At 50.3% G+C, this 23007-nt stretch overlaps 2 protein-coding genes across 2 annotated transcripts; both read right to left on the reverse strand.

The window, feature by feature from the left end:
* Window positions 1-5245: 5245 nt before the first annotated feature.
* LOC120690961 (putative mixed-linked glucan synthase 1) lies at window positions 5246-9376 on the reverse strand. The gene is made up of 3 exons (XM_039973904.1): window positions 8062-9376; window positions 7141-7882; window positions 5246-7059 (listed from the first exon to the last, which is right to left on the reverse strand). Exons 1-3 carry the CDS (start codon window positions 8307-8309, stop codon window positions 5413-5415), a joined length of 2637 nt encoding a protein of 878 aa, XP_039829838.1. The 5' UTR covers window positions 8310-9376; the 3' UTR covers window positions 5246-5412.
* Window positions 9377-19414: 10038 nt separating this feature from the next.
* LOC120690971 (probable mixed-linked glucan synthase 3) lies at window positions 19415-22550 on the reverse strand. Its single transcript, XM_039973913.1, has 3 exons — window positions 22228-22550; window positions 21185-21920; window positions 19415-21075 (listed from the first exon to the last, which is right to left on the reverse strand). The coding sequence occupies exons 1-3, from the start codon at window positions 22467-22469 to the stop codon at window positions 19489-19491; spliced, it is 2565 nt and encodes an 854-aa protein (XP_039829847.1). The 5' UTR covers window positions 22470-22550; the 3' UTR covers window positions 19415-19488.
* Between the last annotated feature and the right edge of the window lie 457 nt (window positions 22551-23007).

A 23007-nucleotide genomic window follows, 5' to 3' on the forward strand; every position in this document is an offset into this window, starting at 1 on the left:
TGTCTGCTCTGCTCCTCCAGGCTCGGCGGCTCCGACGCTGGCCGCGCACCCGCACCAGCACGCGCAGCATAGCCTCCGGTTTGGTTTCCCGCGAGCCTCTGATCTGGTGCCCGCAGCTTGACTCCCGCCGCCGGCCACCAGCCCATGGTACGACACTACGAATCTACGATCACTCTTCCTCTGCACTCTGCAGTCATGCACGCGCCCATGCTGTTTGTTGTTTTGCCTAACAGAAGGCTGATACTAGCATCATGCGTCTTTGTGAAGCAAAAAACTTGAGAGCTGCATGGATTACTATAATGTAAACAGTGGCGGATGCAGGATTGGAGGCAAGGGGGGCTGAAACAATAGAGATGTTGATTTGTGTGAAGATTTAATGGTGATTTGGAGGTCTTGCTACAGTGTTTTACGTGTAATTAGGGGAGCTTAGGGGGGCTTGAGCCCCCTAGCCCCCCTCCTGTATCCGCCCCTGAATGTAAAAAGCTGCTGCTGCGAAGGTGAAGTGGTTAAGATCATGGCGCAACACGTGCGGTGCAGTGAAGGATTCCTGACCGCGCCTTTTGGACTGCCAAGTGGACGAGTACCTCAGTCTCAATTGTGCCCCCGGTTATTGCTGTAGCAATTTCATAAGTGGTAAGTGGTATAACTCCTCTCACTCACTGAGTTTACTTTGTTCACAAAACCGATTTTAAAATTCATGTAGATTCTCTCAACTCTTAATTGGTGTGCATGTTTCCCTGAAAACACCATCACATAATGCATTTACCCTTGCCAACATCTGAAGCCAATCGCAACTTTATAGATATTATTTACAAGATTAAGGGACTAGAAATATGCTGTGGAAACTAGATGTAGCTGTGGTCGAATATAGTAGATACGGTGTGTTGACAGCCAAAATTGGCATCGACCGGTCTGACCGGTAGGGTGCTGTAGCCTGCCCGGCAGGAAACCGACCGGTCTGACCGGTCCAAGTAGAGTCCGAGTACAACTAGAGATTTTCATAGATTTAGATCTTGTAATAGGATTTCTTGCGGGACAAGTCCACCCACCCTATAAATATAAAGGGCCACGGCCGATTGAGACATCCAATCGATCAAAAAACACATCAATACATTACTTTTCTTTATGTTTATCGTTTCTATTTTTATCTCCAAATCCTATCTCCTTCCAACCCTTTTCTGTTGTTCTTCCTTCATCTCCGCGACGTCTGAAGGCGTTCTAGATGGCCTGCCGATCCTAGAACAACCCTACGCGCGCTTGCCCTGACGGGGTCACTCCCGGGCGAGTGTTCGTCGGATTTCGCTGTTCTACACCGGCGAACCGGTCTGACCGGTTTGAGCATCGACGCTGCAATTGTGCCGTCGCTCACATCGCGATCAAGAGCATTCGTGTGTTGGCCCTAGATTGGCGCCAACATATTTTGGCGACTCCGCTGGGGAAGAAAGATCTTGGTTATTTAAACCGATCTAATCTACTCCACATACTACTATGGTGAAGCTGTCAAGTAGTGATGTTGATGCCAGCAACATCGTTAGGCCCACTCCTGATCAACTGTCGGCTGAAGATCGTCAAGTTTATGAAGCCTTCATCAAGGAGTGCGAAGTGGAGAACACACGGTGCAAAGAGAAAGAAATCGAAGAGAAGCGTTAGTGGTTCTTGTCTCACTTCTCCAGGAACCGGAAGGGTGAAGTCTTAAAGGATAAGGAGGTGGTCATTCTTTCGGGTAAAGAAGAACAAGCCAAAGCAAATAATAATGTAAGTACTTCAGCATCTCCTGATATTTTGGAGCAATTTACTCAATTAATGGTTGATGGTCAAGAAAAGATGCTTGCTACTGTTCAAAATATGATTGATAACTCTTTAGAAAAGCAACCCTTGGCCAATGATAGTAGTGCTCCTATGTCTAGTGTTGCTGGTACTTTTCAAAATCACTCTATGTCTCCTGAATCATCGGCGATACCTGCACCACAGTACAGCATGCCGATGAATTTTTATGATGGTCAGAAACCTCCAGAGCAGTACGCGAATGGAACGGTCAGATCGGTTGCACAAACCGGTCAGACCGGTCTCGGTGGACCGGTTCCAACCAGTCCGGTCAGACCGGTCCTGGTGCTCTGGTGACGTATCAGTCGTCTCCTGAACCTATTGTTAGTATGCCTCCTGTTCAGGCTGATTTTAGCCGAACAAATGGGTTTACTGGTTATGGTGTTCCTCCATACTCCACTATGACTTATAATCCGTATACTATGCCTCCCCAAAGTTCGGGCTATTCATATGGTGTAATGCCAAACCATGGTTATTTGCAGCAAACACCATATACACAGCCGAATCATGCACCGCAAATGCCGATTAGTTCTAGCGCCAATGATCAGAGGCCAATGATTTTAATCAAATACTTGAGAAACATAAGAAAGATTTGGTTGTTATGTTTAAAGAGTCTTTCGGGATAGAACTTAAGGATAAAACTCTTGTTTGTCAAAAATCATATCCTAAGAGTTTTGATTCCATACCATATCCTCAGAATTTCAAGGTGCCTGAATTTATTAAATTCACTGGGGAGGATAGTAGGACTACATGGGAGCATGTTAGTCAGTTTAATGCACAAATGAGAATTTATGGGAGTCTTGATCATTTGAAAATTAGAATGTTCCCTTTGTCTTTATCTGGCACTGTTTTTTCATGGTTTTCGGCATTAGCTCCTAATTCTATCCAAACATGGTCTCAATTAGAACGTAAATTTCATGAGCATTTTTTCAATGGTGATAATGAATTGAGGCTATGTCATTTAACATCGGTTAAGCAAAAACATGATGAATCTGTTGCTGAATTTGTTAGAAGATTTAGAGATACAAAAAGCCGATGTTATAGTTTGGTTATTTCTAAGAAGGATCTTGCCGAATTAGCTCTTAATGGTTTGAGATCTCATATTAAAGAAAAATTAGAAGGATATGAGTTTCTAACCGTTAATCAAGTGTTGCAAAGGGCTTTGGCTCAAGAAAACCGAAGTAAAGATGCAAAATTTAAACCCGATCGTCTTAGTATGCATATGCTACAAGGAGAATCTTCAGACTATGAGGGTAATGAAGTATATGCCGCTGAATTTGTATGGTCATCTAGTGATAAGCCCAGCACTTTTACTTCTTTAAAGCCGAATTCTAAAAATCGGCAAGATGAGATTAAATTCACTTTTGATGTGACAAAGTGTGATAGAATTTTTGATGAATTGGCAAAGCTTGGGAAGATTAAGTTCTCTCACACTATTCCATCAACGGAGGAATTGAAGCGGCGTGCATATTGTAAGTTACACAATATTTTTTCTCATGCCACGAATGATTGCAATGTTCTTCGTAGACAAATACAATCGGCTATAAATGAAGGACGATTGGTTGTTCCTGCGATGCAAGTTGATCAAAATCATTTTCCCGTTCATACACTTGAGTTGTCAAATCCAAAAGTATTGATTCGGCCGCATCAAGCCGAATCGACTAAAGGGAAAAATGTGGTGGTTGGTGACGAAAGGCATGAGAAAAAGGTGCTGCAGAGCAAGACTCCTCGAGTTGCAACAGAGGCTTCAACGCTCGGGGGGCAGGACAAGGAAAAAGGGGCCGATAGCGAGTCGACCGGTCTAACCGGTCCAAAAGGTGGTCTGACCGGTCCGACCGGTCTAATCGGTTCTAGAACCGGTCTGACCGGTACGCCCAGTAAGTCTGGGAATTCCTCCAAAAGCAAGACAAGACTGAGTTTCAAGGAACTCTTGGCTAAATATGAGAAGGAGGGAACTGCTCAGAAGAGGCGATCAAGTAAAGTCAAAGATATGAAGTCCTCAACGAAACATCAGGAGCAATCGGATTCTCATCCAAGACAAGTTGATACGCCATCCAATGAACCGGTTACTCCGTGGTATGGCTGGTTTCCATACTCTTATTTGCCTATGGATTATAGTAGGATTTATATGCAATCATATTATATTCATTATCATCCTATGTATCCAAATTATGCTTTACCACAAAGACCGGTTGTTTCTAGCAACGATCTGGTCAAACAGGATATTGATTGCAGCAAAGCGGATGAGAAAGGCTCAAAGCGAGACTCAAAATATTTACAGTCGAAGTGGTGTCCTTCAGAATTATCTCATACCCAGAAGAGAAAGTTGCAGCGTATGCGCAAGAAGGAGACAATGGAGCAACAAGAAGAGGTCGAGCCAAAGACATCAACAATCATAAAGAAGGTATGGCGGCCGAAACGAGTTGCTTCAACATCAACTTAAGCAAGATATGGCCGATAATTGTTTATCACCCTTAGCACAAAAAAATGGCCGATGTGATGTTAATCATCGTCCTTAGAAAATTTTGGCTCAGAAGAATGGTTTTTTGGCAAGCAAGCTTTACCAAAAAACAGGGGGGCATTTGTTGACAGTCAAAATTGGCATCGACCGGTCTGTCCGAGCGGTCTGACCGGTAGGGCGCTGTAGCCTACCCGGCAGGAGACCGACCGGTCTGACCGGTGGGTCTGACCGGTCTGACCGGTCCAAGTAGAGTCCGAGTACAACTAGAGATTTTCATAGATTTAGATCTTGTAATTGGATTTCTTGCGGGACAAGTCCACTCACCCTATAAATATAAAGGGCCACGGCAGATTGAGACATCCAATCGATCAAAAAACACATCAATACATTATTTTTCTTTATGTTTATCGTTTCTATTTTTATCTCCAAACCCTAGCTCCTTCCAACCCTTTTCTGCTGTTCTTACTTCGTCTCCGCAACGTCTGAAGGCGTTCTAGGTGGCCTGCCGATCCTAATACAACCCTACGCGCGCTTGCCCTGACTGGTTCCCTCCCAGGCGAGTGTTCGTCAGATTTCGCCGTTCTGCACCGGCGAACGGGTCTGACCGGTTACCCCGACCGGTCTGAGCATCGACGCTGCAATTGTGCCGTCGCTCACCGCGCGATCAAGCGCATTCGTGTGTTGGCCCTAGATTGGCGCCAACACGGTGTTAGAGTTACTCTACGTTATACTTTATTCATGCTTGCTTTGTTACTTTAATTAGGCTGTTCTGCAAAAGCCTATGGAACATATCTTCTCAAGCTAATGAAAACTTTTGGGAAGGTCATCTAAATGCTAAATACTACTGGAGCGATTAAACTAATATTTCAATCATGACTAGGCGCTTGATAATTAATTGTGCAGAGGACTTAACGAGTGGCAGAGATGTTGCTAGGCTACTGCTTCACGGATCTAGTTTGATCTGACATCACATACACATAGTTAAATACAAAGCAAGGACAAGAGAATTCTTGAAAGGTTTCATATCAACATGTCACGATGGATAATACAGTCCTTGATAGATCTAAAACCATAGATGAAAGCTTCCAAATTATTCCACTAGTGTGCAGTGGCATTATCAGAATGATTTATTTCCTCCCAGATGATCCACTCACTAATTCTGCTTTACCAAGAGAAGTTGCAATTTCTGACCAGTCTGAAGGGTATATGGTACGGAAGGTGACATACATGATAGCGACTGTGCTAATGGACGTCAGCTGCAGAATAAACAGAATGGCAGGTTTCTTCCCCCACTGTCCCATGATCCCGAGTGCAAATGGGTAGAGAAGCACAAGGATCCACACGTTGAACACCATTCCAAGCATTGCGTGCTGTGCCTGTTCTGTGAACAACCCCCAGATTGCAGCCTTGCCTATTGCCACTCCAACAGCTGCGACATTCACAACCAAAACTGCAATGGTTGGGATTAGCAAAGGCACCCACCTCACGACGTACAAGTCAGCGAACTTATCATTGGAGCAAGCTTCTGTCTGCTTCGATGTGAGCCTGAAGTGAATACCCTTCCCTGTGATGAGCTTCAACGCCATGTAAAGCACTGCTGTCGGGTACACACCAGTTGCGCCAATCATGTAAAACTGCTCATTGCGGCACCAGTCCAGCAAAGTGATGCTCGCCCATTTCACCTCGAACATGCCGATCACATGGATCATTGCAATGATTATTATGAGGTATAAGATATATGGGCCAAAGGGCCTTTGGATGTAGAATTGCTCAGAGATGAGCCACATAACGGGAAATAGATTGTAGGCTAGGATGAATATTGTGACGATTGGATAGGTTGACATGTTCAAGTATGCAATGCGCTGCAGGTGCTGCATCCGAGGACCAGCAAGGAATGCATTGCTATGGGAGAAGAACATTTCAAGGGAGCCACCTGACCAGCGTAATACTTGGAGGAGACGCTCGGTGAGGTTGATTGGAGCAGTGCCACGGAATGCAGCTGGTTCTATGGAGCAGTAGATGGAGCGCCAGCCTTGCCGGTGCATGCGAAATCCTGTCACCACATCCTCCGTTGCGATGTTGTACACCCATCCAACATCTCTCCCCCATGGAGTCCCATCCTCATAAGCACATGTCATCAGGGTACTCAACTCATTGTTGACTGACTCTTCAAGGAATATTGGTGTGATAGACCGTTCTTGGTTTGCACCATCTATCATTGAGTTTATGAATAATGTTGATTCGCCAAATTCTTTGGCCTTGCTTATTACCTTGATGGTGTCTGCTCTCCATCGCGGTGGCTCCATGCCGTAGAGCGCAGCACGACGGAACATAGTTCCAGTGCCAAGGTAGGAAGGCCCTTGTAGACCATTGAGGGAGAGCATGGTGCCATCAAAGAAGACACGGTTGTGGTTGGCATACCGGTCTGTTGGGTCGACATCATCAAAGCGTTGTGGAAATTGGACAAAGGCAGTGTTTTGGCCATCACGGGGGTCAAGCATAAAGCACATGGCGGCTCGAAAAGCTTGTGAATTGTTGATATAGTGATCGCAGTCGAAGTTGATGAGAAAGGGTGCGTTGGAGAGCAAGGCAGAGACACGGAGCATCGCATTCATGGCACCAGCCTTCTTTTGGTGGTTATAGCCAGGGCGCTTTTCGCGGGATAAGTAGACAAGCATGGGGAGGCGCATGTCAACGTTGCTAAAGTCAAATGGATTATCAATGCTTGCTGGCGGTCCGAGTTGTGGCTTACGGCTTGGATGGTTTAGTATGACCTGTCAAAGAGCATGTTAATTCCCAATATCTAGTGGAAATTTCCATTTAATATAATCATTATGAAAGGGTGCAGATTATACCTTTACAATTCCAGCATGTTGTCCTTTTCTATGGTTCTCAGCTTGCTCAATCCATGTGCCAGGCCATTGTGTTCCATCAGCTATCCAAGTTGCCTTGACACCATCTTTGGTATTCTTTCTGTTGTATGTCTCAGATCTTTGGTAGATTGTGTTAAAAAGAGAGTCTATCCTCACCTTGAATTCTTCGTATTCTCTGCGCACACGCCTGTGATCACTCATGAATTCTTCTTGCATACTTCCCATGTATGGTTGCCTCTTCACCCCAAAGTAGTTCTCTGGGGCTCTTGGCTCTATGCAATGCTTCCGGCAAAAGGGAACCCACAACTTAGCAAAATTTGCAACTTCAAACATTGCCTCATAGTGGACTAACGTTCCACCATCATCTGAAAGGTAGCAGGCATACTTCTCCACTGGGTAATCAGTGGCAAGGATGGAGAGGATGGAGTTCACCGTGTAAAGTATAGGCTCATCCACTGGGTCGACAGTGGTGACAAAGACATCAATGCCAGGCAGCTTGGATTCACCGGAGGTGGAGGATTCGTACTTATCTCTGATGGCGGTGATGTTTGGAACACGCTTGGTGGGGTTTAGCTTCGGGAGCTGGTTGAGGACCCATGAGAAGCCGAACCAGACGTCCCCAACCATGGACATGAACCAGAGCCACACTCCGTCATGGTTTCTGTGCTGAATGCGCCATATGAAGAATGCGAAGACCGCGATCAACCGCAGAAGAATCACGAACCTGACAGATAACGGGCAGACATCAGTATATCTAGCCGTGGAGTCACAGACAACTTTGATAGAAGTCAGTTTCAGAAGAGCATGTAATGGTTGCAAGTTTTGCTATCGAGTTAGCCAGTTAGGAGATCATTAATGCAAAGTTAGTGCTAGAGACAGTCCACGATGGATGGCCAAATCAACCTGTAAGGATGCAGGATGCTGCCCTTGACCTTCATGGTCAGGAACAGCAGAGCCTGGGTGGAGTCGCCAGGCATGTCTCCCTCCTGGACGGCCACCCAGACATCACTGTCCTTGGCGTCGTTGATCCGCTTGGCCGCGGGCGAGTAAGCTGCTGCGCTGTCACGCCGGATCTCCCCGTCGGCTGCGCTGTTGCCGGTTGCCTCGACGTGGAGGCTGGCATTGATCCGGCGAGTCACTGCTGCAGCCATCTTGGACGGTGAACCTCTCCTAGCCTGCTAGCCGTGTCAACTTGGTGCTTGCCACCGGGGTTATATAGGGCGGGAAAGCGAACAAGTTGGTAGGCAGGGAGGAGTATCATTTTTGTTCTCTGTCATGGTCAAAATACAGCAACTGAGAAGCCGCCACTGCTTTATTCTTTCCATCCTTCAGACCAGCCTATCTAGTGAACTACAGCAAACCAGCAATATAATCAGTTAGCTTCTGACCCATCAAAATCTACAGGCCAAAAGTCACCTTCTTGCAAAATAAAAATGTTTCTCGGTTTGCGTCTTTCAAAATTTTCAACACGGATGGATGACATCTTTGCACAAACGTGCACTCTACCCAGGGTTATTAACGAGTTGTTTTGATCGATGTGCCTACAGCTCAGCTGGGCTGAAAGCCACGGGAGAACGCATTGTACCATTCTACTGTGCAGTGAACAGCAAGACTCCGGTGCTACTGTTCCTGATCGATGAGCCTGCAGCTCAGCTGGGCTGTTTTGATCTCCGGTGCACTCTACCCAGGGTTATTAACGAGTTGTTTTTGATCGATGTGTCTACAGCTCAGCTGGGCTGAAAGCCACGGGAGAACGCATTGTACCATTCTATTGTGCAGTGAACAGCAAGACTCCGGTGGCTGTGAGAACTTTGAGGAAAGCACGAGACTCCGGCGTCAGGCGAAGTGGTGAATGGGTTTCGGAGCACTGTTATGAGTGGCGGACTGCCCAACTCTCGATCGAGAATGGTGAAACCAGCGGCCCAACCGCCCAACCAACGCCTGTGGTCTCCATGTACCCAACACCAGCTCAGCTCGCCCACTGATATTTCAGTGTACCTTGGCTTGTGAAGTCTTTCTGAAGAATGTTGCCTAAAAATTAAGTACAACCAGGCAGGCCGCTAGAAAATCTCTGTACTTTTTGTTTGATTGTCACCACGAGGAAAAAATGCCCGTGAATCTTTTTCATTTGACCAATCGTATTTGTTGAAAATTTAAGTTGGTCAGATAATAATTGGAAGAAATAAGAGTAGACGGATCTGGAGTTCCTGTACTTGAAGTAGAATTCCAGTGTCTGCAAGTTTGGCAAATCTCTGAACTCACTTTCAGCTTGTCCTTCCCTGTATACCTAGGTCCAATTTTTTTATATTGTCCTTTTAGAATGAAGAGGAAGTAGTACTGGGGTTGTCGCGGGCTTTTGGGGTACCCACAGCCGGGTGGCGGAACGCACCCGTCTATTTCCCGAGGGGGAGTACTCGGGGAAGTACTAAGCTATTAGGCCGATCTAGCTTCGGGGCAAGAACGCAAGAACACACGGATTTTAGAGTGGTTCGGGTCGCCGGAGCGTAATACCCTACGTCCACTATGTGGTGTATTGCACTAGGTATGAATGAGTCTATCATCTGCCCAGCCCAGGCTTCTCCTGGGCCTGAATCCTTTTCTTACGGGCGTCTCCCTTTTATAGAGCAAAGGAGGACGCGTACACAGGCGTTGGACCCCGACAGGTGGGCCCAACAAGGATGTATATTATACTGGAAAGATACTAATGGTGCTACAGTGGTTGGGAATCTCTTCTCGGATACGCTTCCTCGTCCTGTAGACTCTCTGACCGTGGGGGGTCTTTTATTTGTCCCATCGGCGAGGCGCCGGTTGGAGCAATGTAGCTTGCGGCGTAGTCTGTCGAGGCTACCGTGTAGGTGCCTTAATGGGCGAAGCCGAGCCGTCGTATTCAACTGGCATAGTAGGCTGACATACGCGGAGTAAGCGGCGCCAGCGACTGCTCTGGGCTCCTTGGTAACACGCAACCAACAGTGCAGCCTGGCCAAAGCTGCCTCGGGCTTTATTATGGCAGTGCGCACTTCCGCCTACTGTATTGAATGCGGTAGGTAGGTGAGTCTTCCTGGGGAAGCGTCTCGGCACGCGCGCGTGCCGCCACCTGCGGACACGTGGCGGCTCCGGACCCCCTGGGTGGGGTGTCTGTTTTCTCCCTGCTGAGGGGTCCGGGACCCCGTGGGGGTCCGGGCCCCCCAGCCGTTTGGCCCTGAGTGCTTTCTTCTCCGGGACACGTGGCGACACCGGACCTGCCCCGAGCAGGAAGTGGGTTTGGTGCCGTTGGTCTGACGAGATGGAGCCGGATCCCAGGGGTCCGGCTGCTCAGTTCCTTAGGGCGTAGTTACTGATAACTACACGAGTCTTGACATGGCAAGAGGGGGTACCCCAGTCCTGAGGTACCGACAGTGGCCCCCGGGCCCACCTTGGGAGAGGTACGAACCCGCAGGTGGGGCCATTATCGTGACGCAATACTGATTGCGTTGGCGTGCCCATGACGAGAGCGGGTGCTCCGGACCCCCTTAAGGTCGTAGCATTTATCGCCAGGTTCAGGTACTAGAGTGCTTTCCATAGGGTGGCGAGGGTGCTGGCTTAGGGTTCGGAACTGAGCTAAGCAGACCTCGAGCTGTCCAAGGAGCAAGTACCTCATCCTGGACCCGGCCTCAAGCGACCGTGGCGAGCGGTCTCCGCCGGAGTGGGCCACCGGAGTGGACTTGGAGCGATCGTGGCGAGCGGTCTCCGCCGGAGCGGCCCACCGGAGTGGACTTGGAGCGACCGTGGCGAGCGGTCTCCGCCGGAGCGGGCCACCGGAGTGGACTTGGAGCGATCGTGGCGAGCGGTCTCCGCCGGAGCGGGCCACCGGAGTGGACTTGGAGTGACCGTGGCGAGCGGTCTCCGCCGGAGCGGGCCACCGGAGTGGACTTGGAGCGATCGTGGCGAGCGGTCTCCGCCGGAGCGGGCCACCGGAGTGGACTTGGAGTGACCGTGGCGAGCGGTCTCCGCCGGAGCGGGCCACCGGAGTGGACTTGGAGCGTTGCCATCGATCCGTCGAGATATGTATCCGGACCTAGCGGTGTGGCTCTGGAAACCAAGCCTTATACTAGAAAGGAGCCCGGGACCCCTAGAAACAGCAACCTCGGATACTAGGGGACTCGTAACAGGGCAGAGAAGTACGTAGGCTTAGGGTACATTACCAGGCTAAGCCACGCGGAGCCTCTCTTCCCCAGGATACGGGTATCACTTCTCCTGAGCAGGTCCCTAGGGGTCCGAACTGCCTTCCAGCTAGAATGGGCATTCCAACCTGACCACTAGCCATCAACTCTATTTGGATCATTAGCAAAAAATGCAAGCTGATCAGGCGAGTGCTGTTAAGTTAATGTAAAGATAAGGCTGAGGAAGCAGATCTCCTTTACTTCTTGGCTAGTGGTGTACATCAGAGATCGGGATTATGAGGGCGGACCTCTACCGCTCTGGACCACTTGTTGGTGTTGCCTGATGAAGCTAGAGGTCGGGTTTACAAGAGCGGACCTTTACCGCTCTGAACCACACGTAGGCACCATGTTATTACAAAGGAGAAATACATTCAATCCTATCTAATGTTAACGTTCAGCCATCGCCCTGTGAGTCATGCTCGTCCCTGGTCGGAGTGGAACTGCCACCTTGGAAACTCCTCAGTTGTTGGGGGCGAAGGCGGTCTGAACGTGCCTGTACAGCATCATCCAGCATCACCTCGGGAGCTTGCGGGGCCCTTCCCAGCACAAGAATTGTCCCACGCTCAGATAGCATGAGAACAAATTCTTTGGCTTTGAATGGGAGTGGCCCTGCCGCTACCGTCTGCCGTCGGAAGCCAGCCCGATGGTTGCTCACCACAAGCTGGGTGCTCATTTGGATGAGCACGGAGCGTGGAGAAGGGCGGTCGTTCGCCGGCTCGACCTTGGTGCTGGCATTAGGCCCCCGCGCCTGGTGGCGGAATCCTGTCTGCAGCAGCACCAAGAGAGACTCGGTCCTGGCGAGGGAGGAGACGACGATAGACTTTCCCCGGGCCACAGTGGTCGGCCCCAGGCTTCACATTGAGAGAAAGCCTTGAGCCGATGCCATGTTGCCGCAGGGGAGTCCTAGTGGTTGTTTGAGAGAAAACCTTGAGCCGACGCGGGGGTGTTGTAGGGTGGCGCACAGCGGGCGTCTCCGCTGCACGCCACTGCGCCGGCTCTGAGGTGTCGCAGTGGCGACGCACAGCAGGCGCCGCTGCCGCGCGCCGCCGCACCGAGGGCGCTGCTGCCTTGGCGCTATGACATGCGGTGTAGGTGCCGCCATGCCTCTCATCATCTTCTCGTCGCCGTTGCAGAGGATGAGCTCAGCCTCAGAAGCCTGGAGATCTAGCCAACACTTGCTCCATCCCCACGGACGGCGCCAAATGTCGCGGGCTTTCGGGGGTACCCACAGCCGGGTCGCGGAACGCACTCGTATATTTCCCGAGGGGGAGTACTCGGGGAAGTGCTAAGCTATTAGGCCGATCTAGCTTCGGGGCAAGAACGCAAGAACACACGGATTTTAGAGTGGTTCGGGCCGCCGGAGCGTAATACCCTACGTCCACTATGTGATGTATTGCACTAGGTATGAATGAGTCTATCCTCTGCCCAGCCCGGGCTTCTCCTGGGCCTGAGTCCTTTTCTAACGGGCGTCTCCCTTTTATAGAGCAAAGGAGGACGCGTACACAGGCGTTGGACCCCGGCAGGTGGGCCCAACAAGGATGTATATTATACTGGAAAGATACTAATGGTGCTACAGTGGTTGGGAATCTCTTCTCGGATACGCTTCCTCGTCCTGTAGACTCTCTGACCGTGGGGGGTCTTTTATTTGTCCCATCGGCGAGGCGCCGGTTGGAGCAATGTAGCTTGCGGCGTAGTCTGTCGAGGCTACCGTGTAGGTGCCTTAATGGGCGAAGCCGAGCCGTCGTATCCAACTGGCATAGTAGGCTGACATACGCGGAGTAAGCAGCGCCAGCGATTGCTCTGGGCTCCTTGGTAACACGCAACCAACAGTGCAACCTGGCCAAAGCTGCCTCGGCCTTTGTTATGGCAGTGCGCACTTCCGCCTACTGTATTGAATGCGGTAGGTAGGTGAGTCTTCCTGGGGAAGCGTCTCGGCACGCGCGCGTGCCGCCACCTGCGGACACGTGGCGGCTCCTGACCCCCTGGGTGGGGTGTCTGTTTTCTCCCTGCTGAGGGGTCCGGATAGTATGAGGGGGTCCGGGACCCCGTGGGGGGTCCGGGGCCCCCAGCCGTTTGGCCCTGAGTGCTTTCTTCTCCGGGACACGTGGCGACACCGGACCTGCCCCGAGCAGGAAGCGGGTTCGGTGCCGTTGGTCTGACGAGATGGAGCCGGATCCCAGGGGTCCGGCTGCTCAGTTCCTTAGGGCGTAGTTACTGATAACTACACGAGTCTTGACATGGTAAGAGGGGTACCCCAGTCCTGAGGTTCCGACAGGGGTGATAATGGGCCATGGCCATAGTGGCATCTTCACAGCCTAACAAGGCCCTTAAATATTTAGCTCAAAATTATATAAAATTAGAACCTAGCCCTTTTAGGACCCGGGCCTTAGGTTTTCTAGTTCAAAATTTTAGGCCATTTACCACCCCTAAGTAGTTCCCTCAATTAGTCGACCATTAGTAAAGGGGTGCACGGTTCTATTTCATTTACATTGGTTGGTTATTACTCCTTCATTGTAGGTTGTTTTGGCAAATCTAGATGTATAATTTTTGCTATGTATACATATTTGATTCTGAGTTTGTAGGCCCATAAAATATTAATATATTTGATTTATGACGAAGTTACTTTTTTTTACAGAGGGAGTAGTTCGTATGTTGATCATAATGTATTGGGAATTTGATAGTTCCCGTATAACTTGAAAAGTCTTTCAACTATGTACTCTCTCCGTTTCAAACTATAATCCATTTGATGTTTCAACCCCAAATTTGCCCATTTGTCTTATTTCGTGCAACATTTTATTTTGTTGTGACTTGCTTTATTAATATAAGTTCTTCAAGATAACGAGCCTAGCCGGGCCACCTCGTTATCTTAATGAATCGGAGCCGACGGCTCGTTATCCAGCCGTATTCATTTGGACGCTAGGCACCGGGCCCTCTACCCTGATCAGTCGGGCGCTGCCGGGGTCACGCATGTGACCCCAGCAGACTTGTCACCCACTACAGATTTTATGTTATTGGGTCTAAACTGGTCCATAGTCAAATTTGTTCTAGAACAAATTTATTTTGTTTCAGAATAATTTTTTAATTGTTCTAGCAATACAAACAATTTGTTCGAGAACAAAAAAAATTGTTTCGGAACAAAAAAGTAGTTATTAGGCCTTGTGCGATGGTTTGACTGCTAGTAGCCCGAGCGACTCCTAACATTTGCCGGTGAGTCCGCCCTTTACTCCAGCAATAAACACGTCCGACAGGATTTGAACTTGAGTTGCTTATGTTAAAGCTGGTGCTGCGTAATAGTATTTAAACAGAGCAATAATAGATAACTTATATTTTTAAAAAATAGTATTAGTTTCATATGTTTCTAATTTAAAGTATCTTTTCATTATTTTTAGATCTAATTAGAATTTTTTCAGGCAGATTTAATTAGTTTTTTTTTAAAATACAAAACTACCTTTGAATCGAAACCATATAAAGGGCTGAATTTATCCGGTTTTGATAGTTGGATGGCCCTCGTTATCTGATTTTATAGTTGAAGGTTAAAATCAGATTTTTATAATATTTTTTTTAAAAAAACAACTTTACAATAGTTTAAAGACTTTTTCATGTTTCTAATGCTCGGCCCACTAACGTAGACGGCGGCTCAAAATGTCTGGAAAACAACGAAGCCTATGAAGCACCTATTCCCGAGGCCGAAAGCGGCCTAGCATCTGATCTGGAAGCCCATCAATGTAAAAATCCGCTCAAATTCTCTCAACAATCAAGCCCACGAAGCCGTCGTCTGACGCCAAAAGCGGCCGCGAACGGCGAATCTGGCTTGGGGCGTTTGTCTCCGGTAACGTCGCCGACTCGCCGGCGGCGCTTCCGCTCCCCTGCCACTCAGGTCGACGTCGAATTTCGTCTTCTCCTTCCACGGGTAACCCTCTGCATCCTCGGCCTCTAGTTGGATGGAATAAGTGGTTGGTCTGACTGTCTCAGTGAGATCCTGCTGTCCCGTGCTGTATCCTCCAAACGTTTGATCAAATGCCTGCGTGAACTGGTAGTGTGTTCCCCCCCTACCTTTGATTTTTGAGAACTCGTGTTAGTTCTCTATTTTCGAGTTTGATAGAGCCATACATGGTGCTAGATATCCGTGTGGTCCCTCCGTCTTGCTGTCTGTTCTTGGCTGAAATTCAGTTTGAGAAGCTCTGTTCCATTTTGCGGAATCTATCATTCTTGCCATTGCCAGGGATATATATGGCTTATAATCAGGCTGCGAAGTAAAGTGAATTATTAACCGCTTACTAGAGCAATAGTATGGATGAATCGAGACCTATACAGTATATTTCCAGTTATATCATAAGTCCCTGGTGGCAAAGAAATTATGCCTAGTTCAAAGCAAAAACCTGCAGCGTCTGAACGGAGCACTTATCACACTGCTACAAAAGTGTCAGGATCCGAAACGACCGAGTGACTACCGGCCTATTAGTTTGATACACAGTTTTGGTAAACTAGTTGCTAAATGTTTGGCTAATCGCCTGGCACCGGCACTACTACAAAAACTGATTAACCAAGGCATTTTAAAAAGGCCTCGGAGGCGGGCAAGAAAAAAAAACCGCCTCAGTTAATGGCCAGCATTAACCGAGGCGGTCACTTTTTATTAACCGAGACAGTTATGGAAAACCGCCTCTCAAAGTCTATTAACCGAGGCGGTCAAGATAAAGGGTCCGTCTCGGAAAATACAAATCCAACTTCAAGCCCAAACGGTCCATCTTGGCCCAATATGGCGCCCAGTGCATATATACAGCTACTTAGGGTTTGGAAGAGTCATCCATTTCTCTCCCTCTCTCCCCTCTTTCCCTGCCGCCAGTTCTCCTCTCCCCATCCCCTACCACCGCTCGCACTCGACATCCTGGGCAGGCACGCCATCCCCCGCCGCCACCCCGCGCTTCCTCCCCGCCTCCGCTTCGTGCAGGTGCAGCCCATGCCGGCGAGCGGCGGGCGCCAGGCGGATCCAGCCAAGTGGACCCCCACGGCGGCGGATCCAGCCAGGAGTGCCCCCCACGGCGGCGCGAACAGAGGCGCAGCGGCCCCGGGGTCCTCACGCCCGCGGCGGGCCAGATCTGGCGGCAGGAAGCTGCTCTGGTGGTGGGACACTGCTTCGGCGGTCGGACGCGACGCCGCCGGCGGGATCCGAAGCGGGACCCTCCCTCCTTTGCGGCTGGCCCCTCCCTGCTCCCACTACCACGGCGTGGGGCGCACCCCCTCCGGTGCGGCGGCGAGATCCGGACCCGGCGGTGGCGGGCTCGGCGGCGTCGGGCATGCAGGACCATGCAGCGGCGGGATCCGAACCCGGCAACGGCGGGCATGGCGGCATCCTTCCTCTCCCCGAGCGCCGCCGGCCCCTCCCTCCCCACCTCTTCGGCCCTTCCCTCCCCACCTCGGCTCGGACGCGGTGGGCCGGATCTGGCTGCTGCAGGGCCGGATCCGGCGGCGGCGCAGGGCGGCGCCCCTGGATCCGGCCTCCTTGGCGGCGGAACGAGCGGAGGCGCGATGGCGGCGGCCTCCCCGTGGATGGGCTCGGCGGGCCTGTCCACGGGCTTTTTAATTTTTTTTGTTTTTTTATTTGATTAACCGAGGCGGGCAAGCAACCGCCTCGGAAAATGGCTTATTTACCGTGACGCTATGTCCGAGGCGGTTGCCAAAAGCGCCTCGGTTAAGTGTTTTTGCCCGCCTCGGTAAATGATTTTTGTAGTAGTGCGGAGCTGGATAACTTGGTAGGAGTGAATCAAAGTGCGTTCATTAAGAAGCGATCCATTCATGATAACTTCAAGTTTGTGGAGCAAGCTGCGAGGCTATTGCACAGGAAGAGGAAACCGGCGCTCCTTCTCAAGTTGGGCATCTCTAAAGCGTTTGATACGGTGTCCTGGCCATTCCTGCTGCAGGTGCTACAAGCTCTAGGATTTGGCACACAATGGAGAGACTGGATTGCCTCACTTGTCTCCACTGCTTTGACTAGGGGTGCTCCTGAACGGCGATTCAGGGAGATTAATCTGCAATGTGAGGGGCCTCTGTCAAGGTGATCCGCTTTCGCCGATGCTTTTCATACTTGTGATGGAAATGCTACAGCGTCTCTTCATGAGAGATGCATCACTGGGTGTTCTGTCTCCACCTGCCAGCCATGTCATCCAACATCAGTGCTCCTTGTATGCTGACGATGTCGTGCTATTTGTGTCACCGGCGGCCCAAAATTTGATCACCACTAAGGAGATACTGGCACTGTTTGGAGATGCCTCTGGTTTGCTTACAAACTTGCAGAAAAGTCTGATTGCACCCATTGCATGTAGTGACAGTGAAGTCTCCCTTGCTGGCCAATTGTTGCCGGCTGAGATTGCTGATTTCCCTATAAAATACCTCGGACTGCCACTGACGGTGAGACGTCTGCGCAAAGCCCACCTTCAGCCTCTGGTTGACCGGGTGGCAGCTTATATCCCGACTTGGAAGGCATCACTTATGAACAAAGCCGGCAGGTTAACCCTGGTGAAAGTCACAATGTCTGCTGCTTGCGTGCACAGTGCACACCTTAATCTCTCTCAAGGTGCCTGATTGGGTGATCCAAGAAATTGACAAAAGGAGACGGGGCTTTCTTTGGTCTGGAAAAGAGAAAGCTAATGGCGGACATTGTTTGGTGGCCTGGCCTGTTGTTCGCCAGCCAACAGAGTTTGGAGGTTTGGGAGTGGTGGACCTTCGTTTAGCCACTTATGCTCTGCGTTTAAAGTGGCTTTGGCTCAAGCGTACGGATGCTAACAGACCTTGGAAAAATTTGGAACTGGACTTTGGCAAAGATTCTGTAGTGCAGGCGATGTTCAATGCCTCCATCGTCATCGAGCTGGGTGATGGCAATTTAACCCTGTTCTGGTCAGATCATTGGCTCGGCCACAACTCACCCTGCCTGTTAGCACCTGAACTCTGCAAGCTCATCAAACTGAAGTTGTGGAATACAAGAACAGTTGCCGCTGCCATGGTTGACAAGAGTTGGATTCAAGACATTACTGGCACGCTTACTGTCCAAGCTATCTCTGAATACTTACTGTTATGGGAGGCTGTTGAAGGCGTGCAATTGAGGCTGGGCGTGGAGAATATTATCAAATGGAAATGGACTCCAGATGCCACCTACTCGGCTAGGTCAGCTTACCAGGCATTCTTCCCTGGGAGCACTCGTTTCAAGGGAGCAAGACCAATTTGGAATGCTTGGGCGCCCCTAAAAGTCAAATTTTTTACTTGGATGGCAGTCAAAGGTCGTATTTGGACAGCTGACCGTAGGCATCGTCGTGGGCTAACAACGGATACATACTGCCGATTGTGTGACCAGGAAGTTGAGACAGCCGATCATCTACTCTGCACTTGCAGCTTCACTAAGCAGGTTTGGCACTCCATGTTTACTGTGCTCGGTTACCAAAGCCCTCCGCCTACTGCAGATTTAAGCTTCCTAGAATGGTGGCTTATTTTGCGTCAAGATCTGTCCAAAGATCAGAAGAAGGGACTGTATACAGCCGTGATGCTCGTCTCTTGGATGGTGTGGAAAGAGCGGAATGCACGGGTGTTCAACAACGTTGAGTGGACTCTGAATCACCTGTTGACCGACATCATCGCTGAGGGAGGCAATTGGATTCAGACCGGTGCGACAAAACTTGCTGGAATCGGCGGGCCTCTTCAGTCGTCGTTAGGTGGAAGCGTCATCTCTAGCTAGTTGGTTGGGTTCTTCCAGGTGTTATTCGGTTGTTTTTAGGGCCGTATAGTCTTTTAAAGTTCGGTTGAGGTGTGCGTGTGCCCCTCTAGGCCCGCGTTATAAACTACAATCCTTTTTCTTCTTAATGCAATGATACGCAGCTCTCCTACGTATTCTCGAAAAAAAAAGCAAAAACAACTGCTAACATTAGCTGCCAAATGTACATTTGCCCTGCCATCGATGAATTGGGTTGTGTGAGGCCGAAATTCAAATGGTCTGCATTCAATTAGTACCATTTTTAATTATTACCTAGTAAGAATGCATCAGCTTATTTGATACAGTGGGACATAATTGGTCCCTTTTTTTTGGGAACAACATAATTGGTCCCTTGGTAACTACACAAGAAATTACATTGTTTTTGCTGTCCACCTAGAATGGAATAACACTAGAAAGTAAGATATGGAGACCTACATACAATAGGGCAACAAGTACAAAGATAACCGATAACAAGACTACAAGGATGATCGGCCTCTTTGCCCACCGTCCAATGATTGCTAGTGCAAATGGGTAGAGGAGAAACATGATCCATAAGTTGAACAGCAGACCCAGCGCTGCATGTATCTTCTTGGCTGCTGTCCATGTTCCAATGTATACCATGGTTTTTCCCAGGGCTACACCAATGGCACCAACATTGCAAATCAGAACCGCCATTGTCGGGACGAGCATCGGCACCCATCGAAAGTCATACAAGTCGGCATACTTGTCATTGGTGTCAGCAGTTGTTTGCTTGGAAGTGACCCTGAAGTGAATGCCCTTCTTTGTGAGGAGGTTCACTGCCATGTGCAGCACTGCTGCCGGGTATGCGCTTGTTGAGCCGATCATGAAGAACTGCTCATTGCGCCAGTAGTCCAGCCATGTGATCCCCGCCCACTTTATCTCGAGCCACCCAATCATGTGAATCATCAGGATGATTACGAGAAGGTACAAGACGTACCTAGTGAATGGTCTCTGGATGTATACTTCATCAGGGATAAGCCACATCACTGGGCTAAGAGAATAGATCATGATGAAGATTGATGTGACTGGGTAGATCGTCATGTTGAGGTAGGAGACCCGTTGAAGAAGTTGTAGTCGCTGGCCGCCAATAAGCGGGTTGTTGTGGGAGAAGAACATCTCTAGAGACCCGCCTGACCAGCGCACAATTTGATGGAGGCGCTCTGTTAGGTTGATTGGTGCAATGCCACAGAATGCGTCATGCTCCATTGTACAATACATGGAGCGCCACCCTTGCCCATGGATGCGAAATCCAGTCACTATGTCTTCTGTGGCTATGTCATAGATATACCCTACACCCTTGCCCCAATCAGTCCCTTTGTCAAAAGAACAGGTCGCGACCCTCTCTATCTCGGCGAGAAATGTGTCATCAAGTGGTGGCGGCGGTGTGGCTGACCTTTCCTGGTTTAGGGATTTTGACACTGAGTCTAGGAAGAGTGTGGAGTTACCAAACCTGGTAGCTTCTACCGTGACATTCTCTGCTCTGCAGTGGGGTGGGTCAATACCATAGAGTGCTAAGCGACGGAACATGCAACCAGTACCGAGGTATGAGGGCCCTTGCAAGCCATTGAGGGCAAGCATGGTTCCATCAAAGAATACTCGGTTGTGGTTGCCGTATCGGTCCGTCGGATCAACATTGTCGAAGCGCTGCGGGAACTGGACGAAGGCAGTGTTGTCACCATCTCGCTGGTCTAGCATGAAGCAGACCGCCGAACGTAGGGCTTGAGAATTATTGATGTAGTGGTCGCAGTCGAAGTTGATGACGAGTTGGGCATTAGTCAGGAGAGCAGAGGCCCTCAATTGCGCGTTCAGGGCACCTGCCTTCTTGTTGTGGTCATAGCTTGGGTTCTTATCACGAGAGACATAGACTAGCATTGGGAGGCGCTCATCAGTGGCACTGATGCTGAGATTGCCTTCAGCATTCGGTTGTGAATGTCCACAGTTCGGATGATCCAGGACAACCTGTTAATAATAAGATTCCAGAACTGAAGTTAGGGGATTGCATTAGTGTCTCGTCAGCTATTTACTTACTAAAAGATAGACAACAACAGCAACCTGAACTTTTTAGTACCTTAGCAATTGGAGCATGGTGTCCTTTTCTGTGGTTTTCTGTCGGATCGATCCATGTGCCTGGCCATTGCGTCCCATTTGCCATCCAAGTCGCCTCTGCAGTTCTCATGCTGTTGTACATATCAGACCTCTTGCGGATGGCATCAGGGAGCTTGTCCAACCGCACCTTGAACTCATCATACTCCATCTGCACCCTCCTGTAATCGTCCAAGAACTCCTGCGAAGCTCTTCCGGCCTGCGGCGGCGCCACCATGTCGAAGTAGCTCTCCGGTGCCCTCGGCTCAATGCAGTACTTGCGGCAGAATGGAACCCAGAGAGGCGCAAACTTTCCAACATCCACCAGCGCTTCGTAGAGCACGAGCGCCCCGCTGTCGTCGGAGAGGTAGCAGGCAAGCCTGTCGACCGGGTAGTCGACGGCGAGGATGGAGAGGACGCAGTTCATGGTGTAGAGCACCGGCTCATCGATGGGGTCGGCTGTGGTGACGAAGACGTCGATGCCTGGGAGCCTGGAGGTGCCATCGGCGAGGTCGGAGTGCCGCTTGAGGGAGGCGAGGTCCGGGATGGTCTTGACGGGGTTGAACTTGGGGAGCTGGTTCAGGAGCCACGAGAAGCCAAACCACATGTCGCCGACGATCGACATGGTCCAGAACCACATGATGTCGGATTTGTTGTGCCTGATGCGCCACGCGAAGAAGAGGAGGACGGCGATCAGGCGTACGATGATCAGCAGCCTGTAGCACGAGAACATGCCTTCGTCAGGTGGTCTCGCCCCAGACGTGCAAGTTAATGTTTATTAATCATTATGCCATCGTGTGTGAGTTAGTTGGTGACCACAAGATACAGTCAAATCTTCCAGGAGAGTATGTTAATCCAGCAGGGTCTATTCAGGCATGCAAAGTCAACTTTGAAATCAACAGTTCCCAAAGTTAGTACAAATCTAGTATTCTCACAGCAAGTTATGCATACATACATATTCTGATGGTTTCTGGCTAGTTTCCAACAAAGTAAAGTAAATTCAGTGAGCGAGCTGGCATTACCTGTAGGGGGTGCAGGAGGGCGCCTTTCACCTTGTACCTCCGGAACAGCAGCGCACGGCCGTCCTCGCGGCCGGACTCCTTCGCCGCCCGCCGCTCCGCCTTGTCGGAGGCCACCCAGTACTTGCCCCTGGCACCGTGGCCGGGCTTCTTCGCGTCGGCACCGTGGCCGTTCGCGCTCGCTAGAAGCCGGTCGGTGAGGCCGCCATTGGCCGCGTAGGCGGCACCGGCTGCCGGCGCCGGCGAAGCCATGCCAGTCAAGGCCTAGCTAGCTGCGACGTACGTTCTCCTCTTCAGTTCCGCTAAGGACCAGAGGAACGTGAGGACACTGACACTCAAGCCAGTGAAGTGGCGCACGACGAGAGGAAGCCAGGGGGCTGCACCTATATAGGATGGGGGCACGGCCGCCGTGTCGATGCACGAGGGTGACTGGGGCGTGCCGGCCGGGTGCCGGGCAGTTCACAGGTTGCACACACCAGCCGTGAAAAACGCACCCAGATCTTTGTTAGTTGTCATCTGTGCCCGATGGATCGATCGGTCGATGATCCGGCGTGTGTAGCAGCAAGACAGACTAAAAACTACGGGCTGGAACGGACACCGGGCCGGGCCGGCGGCGGCGTCCATGTGTCTGACCGCAACGCACCGGCCGGGGTTCACGGGAGTTCGCGGCGGGCACGTCGTGGTGCCGGTGCAAATGGCGGCTGGGAGCGCTGGTTTTCTTTGGCTGGCGCCTGTCAGGCGTGCTGGTGAGAACCAGCTAACATGCGGCAGGAGAAGACGCATGTGCTGT

This window comes from Panicum virgatum, chromosome 2K (genome assembly GCF_016808335.1).
Source record: "Panicum virgatum strain AP13 chromosome 2K, P.virgatum_v5, whole genome shotgun sequence".
Lineage (NCBI taxonomy): Eukaryota > Viridiplantae > Streptophyta > Magnoliopsida > Poales > Poaceae > Panicum > Panicum virgatum.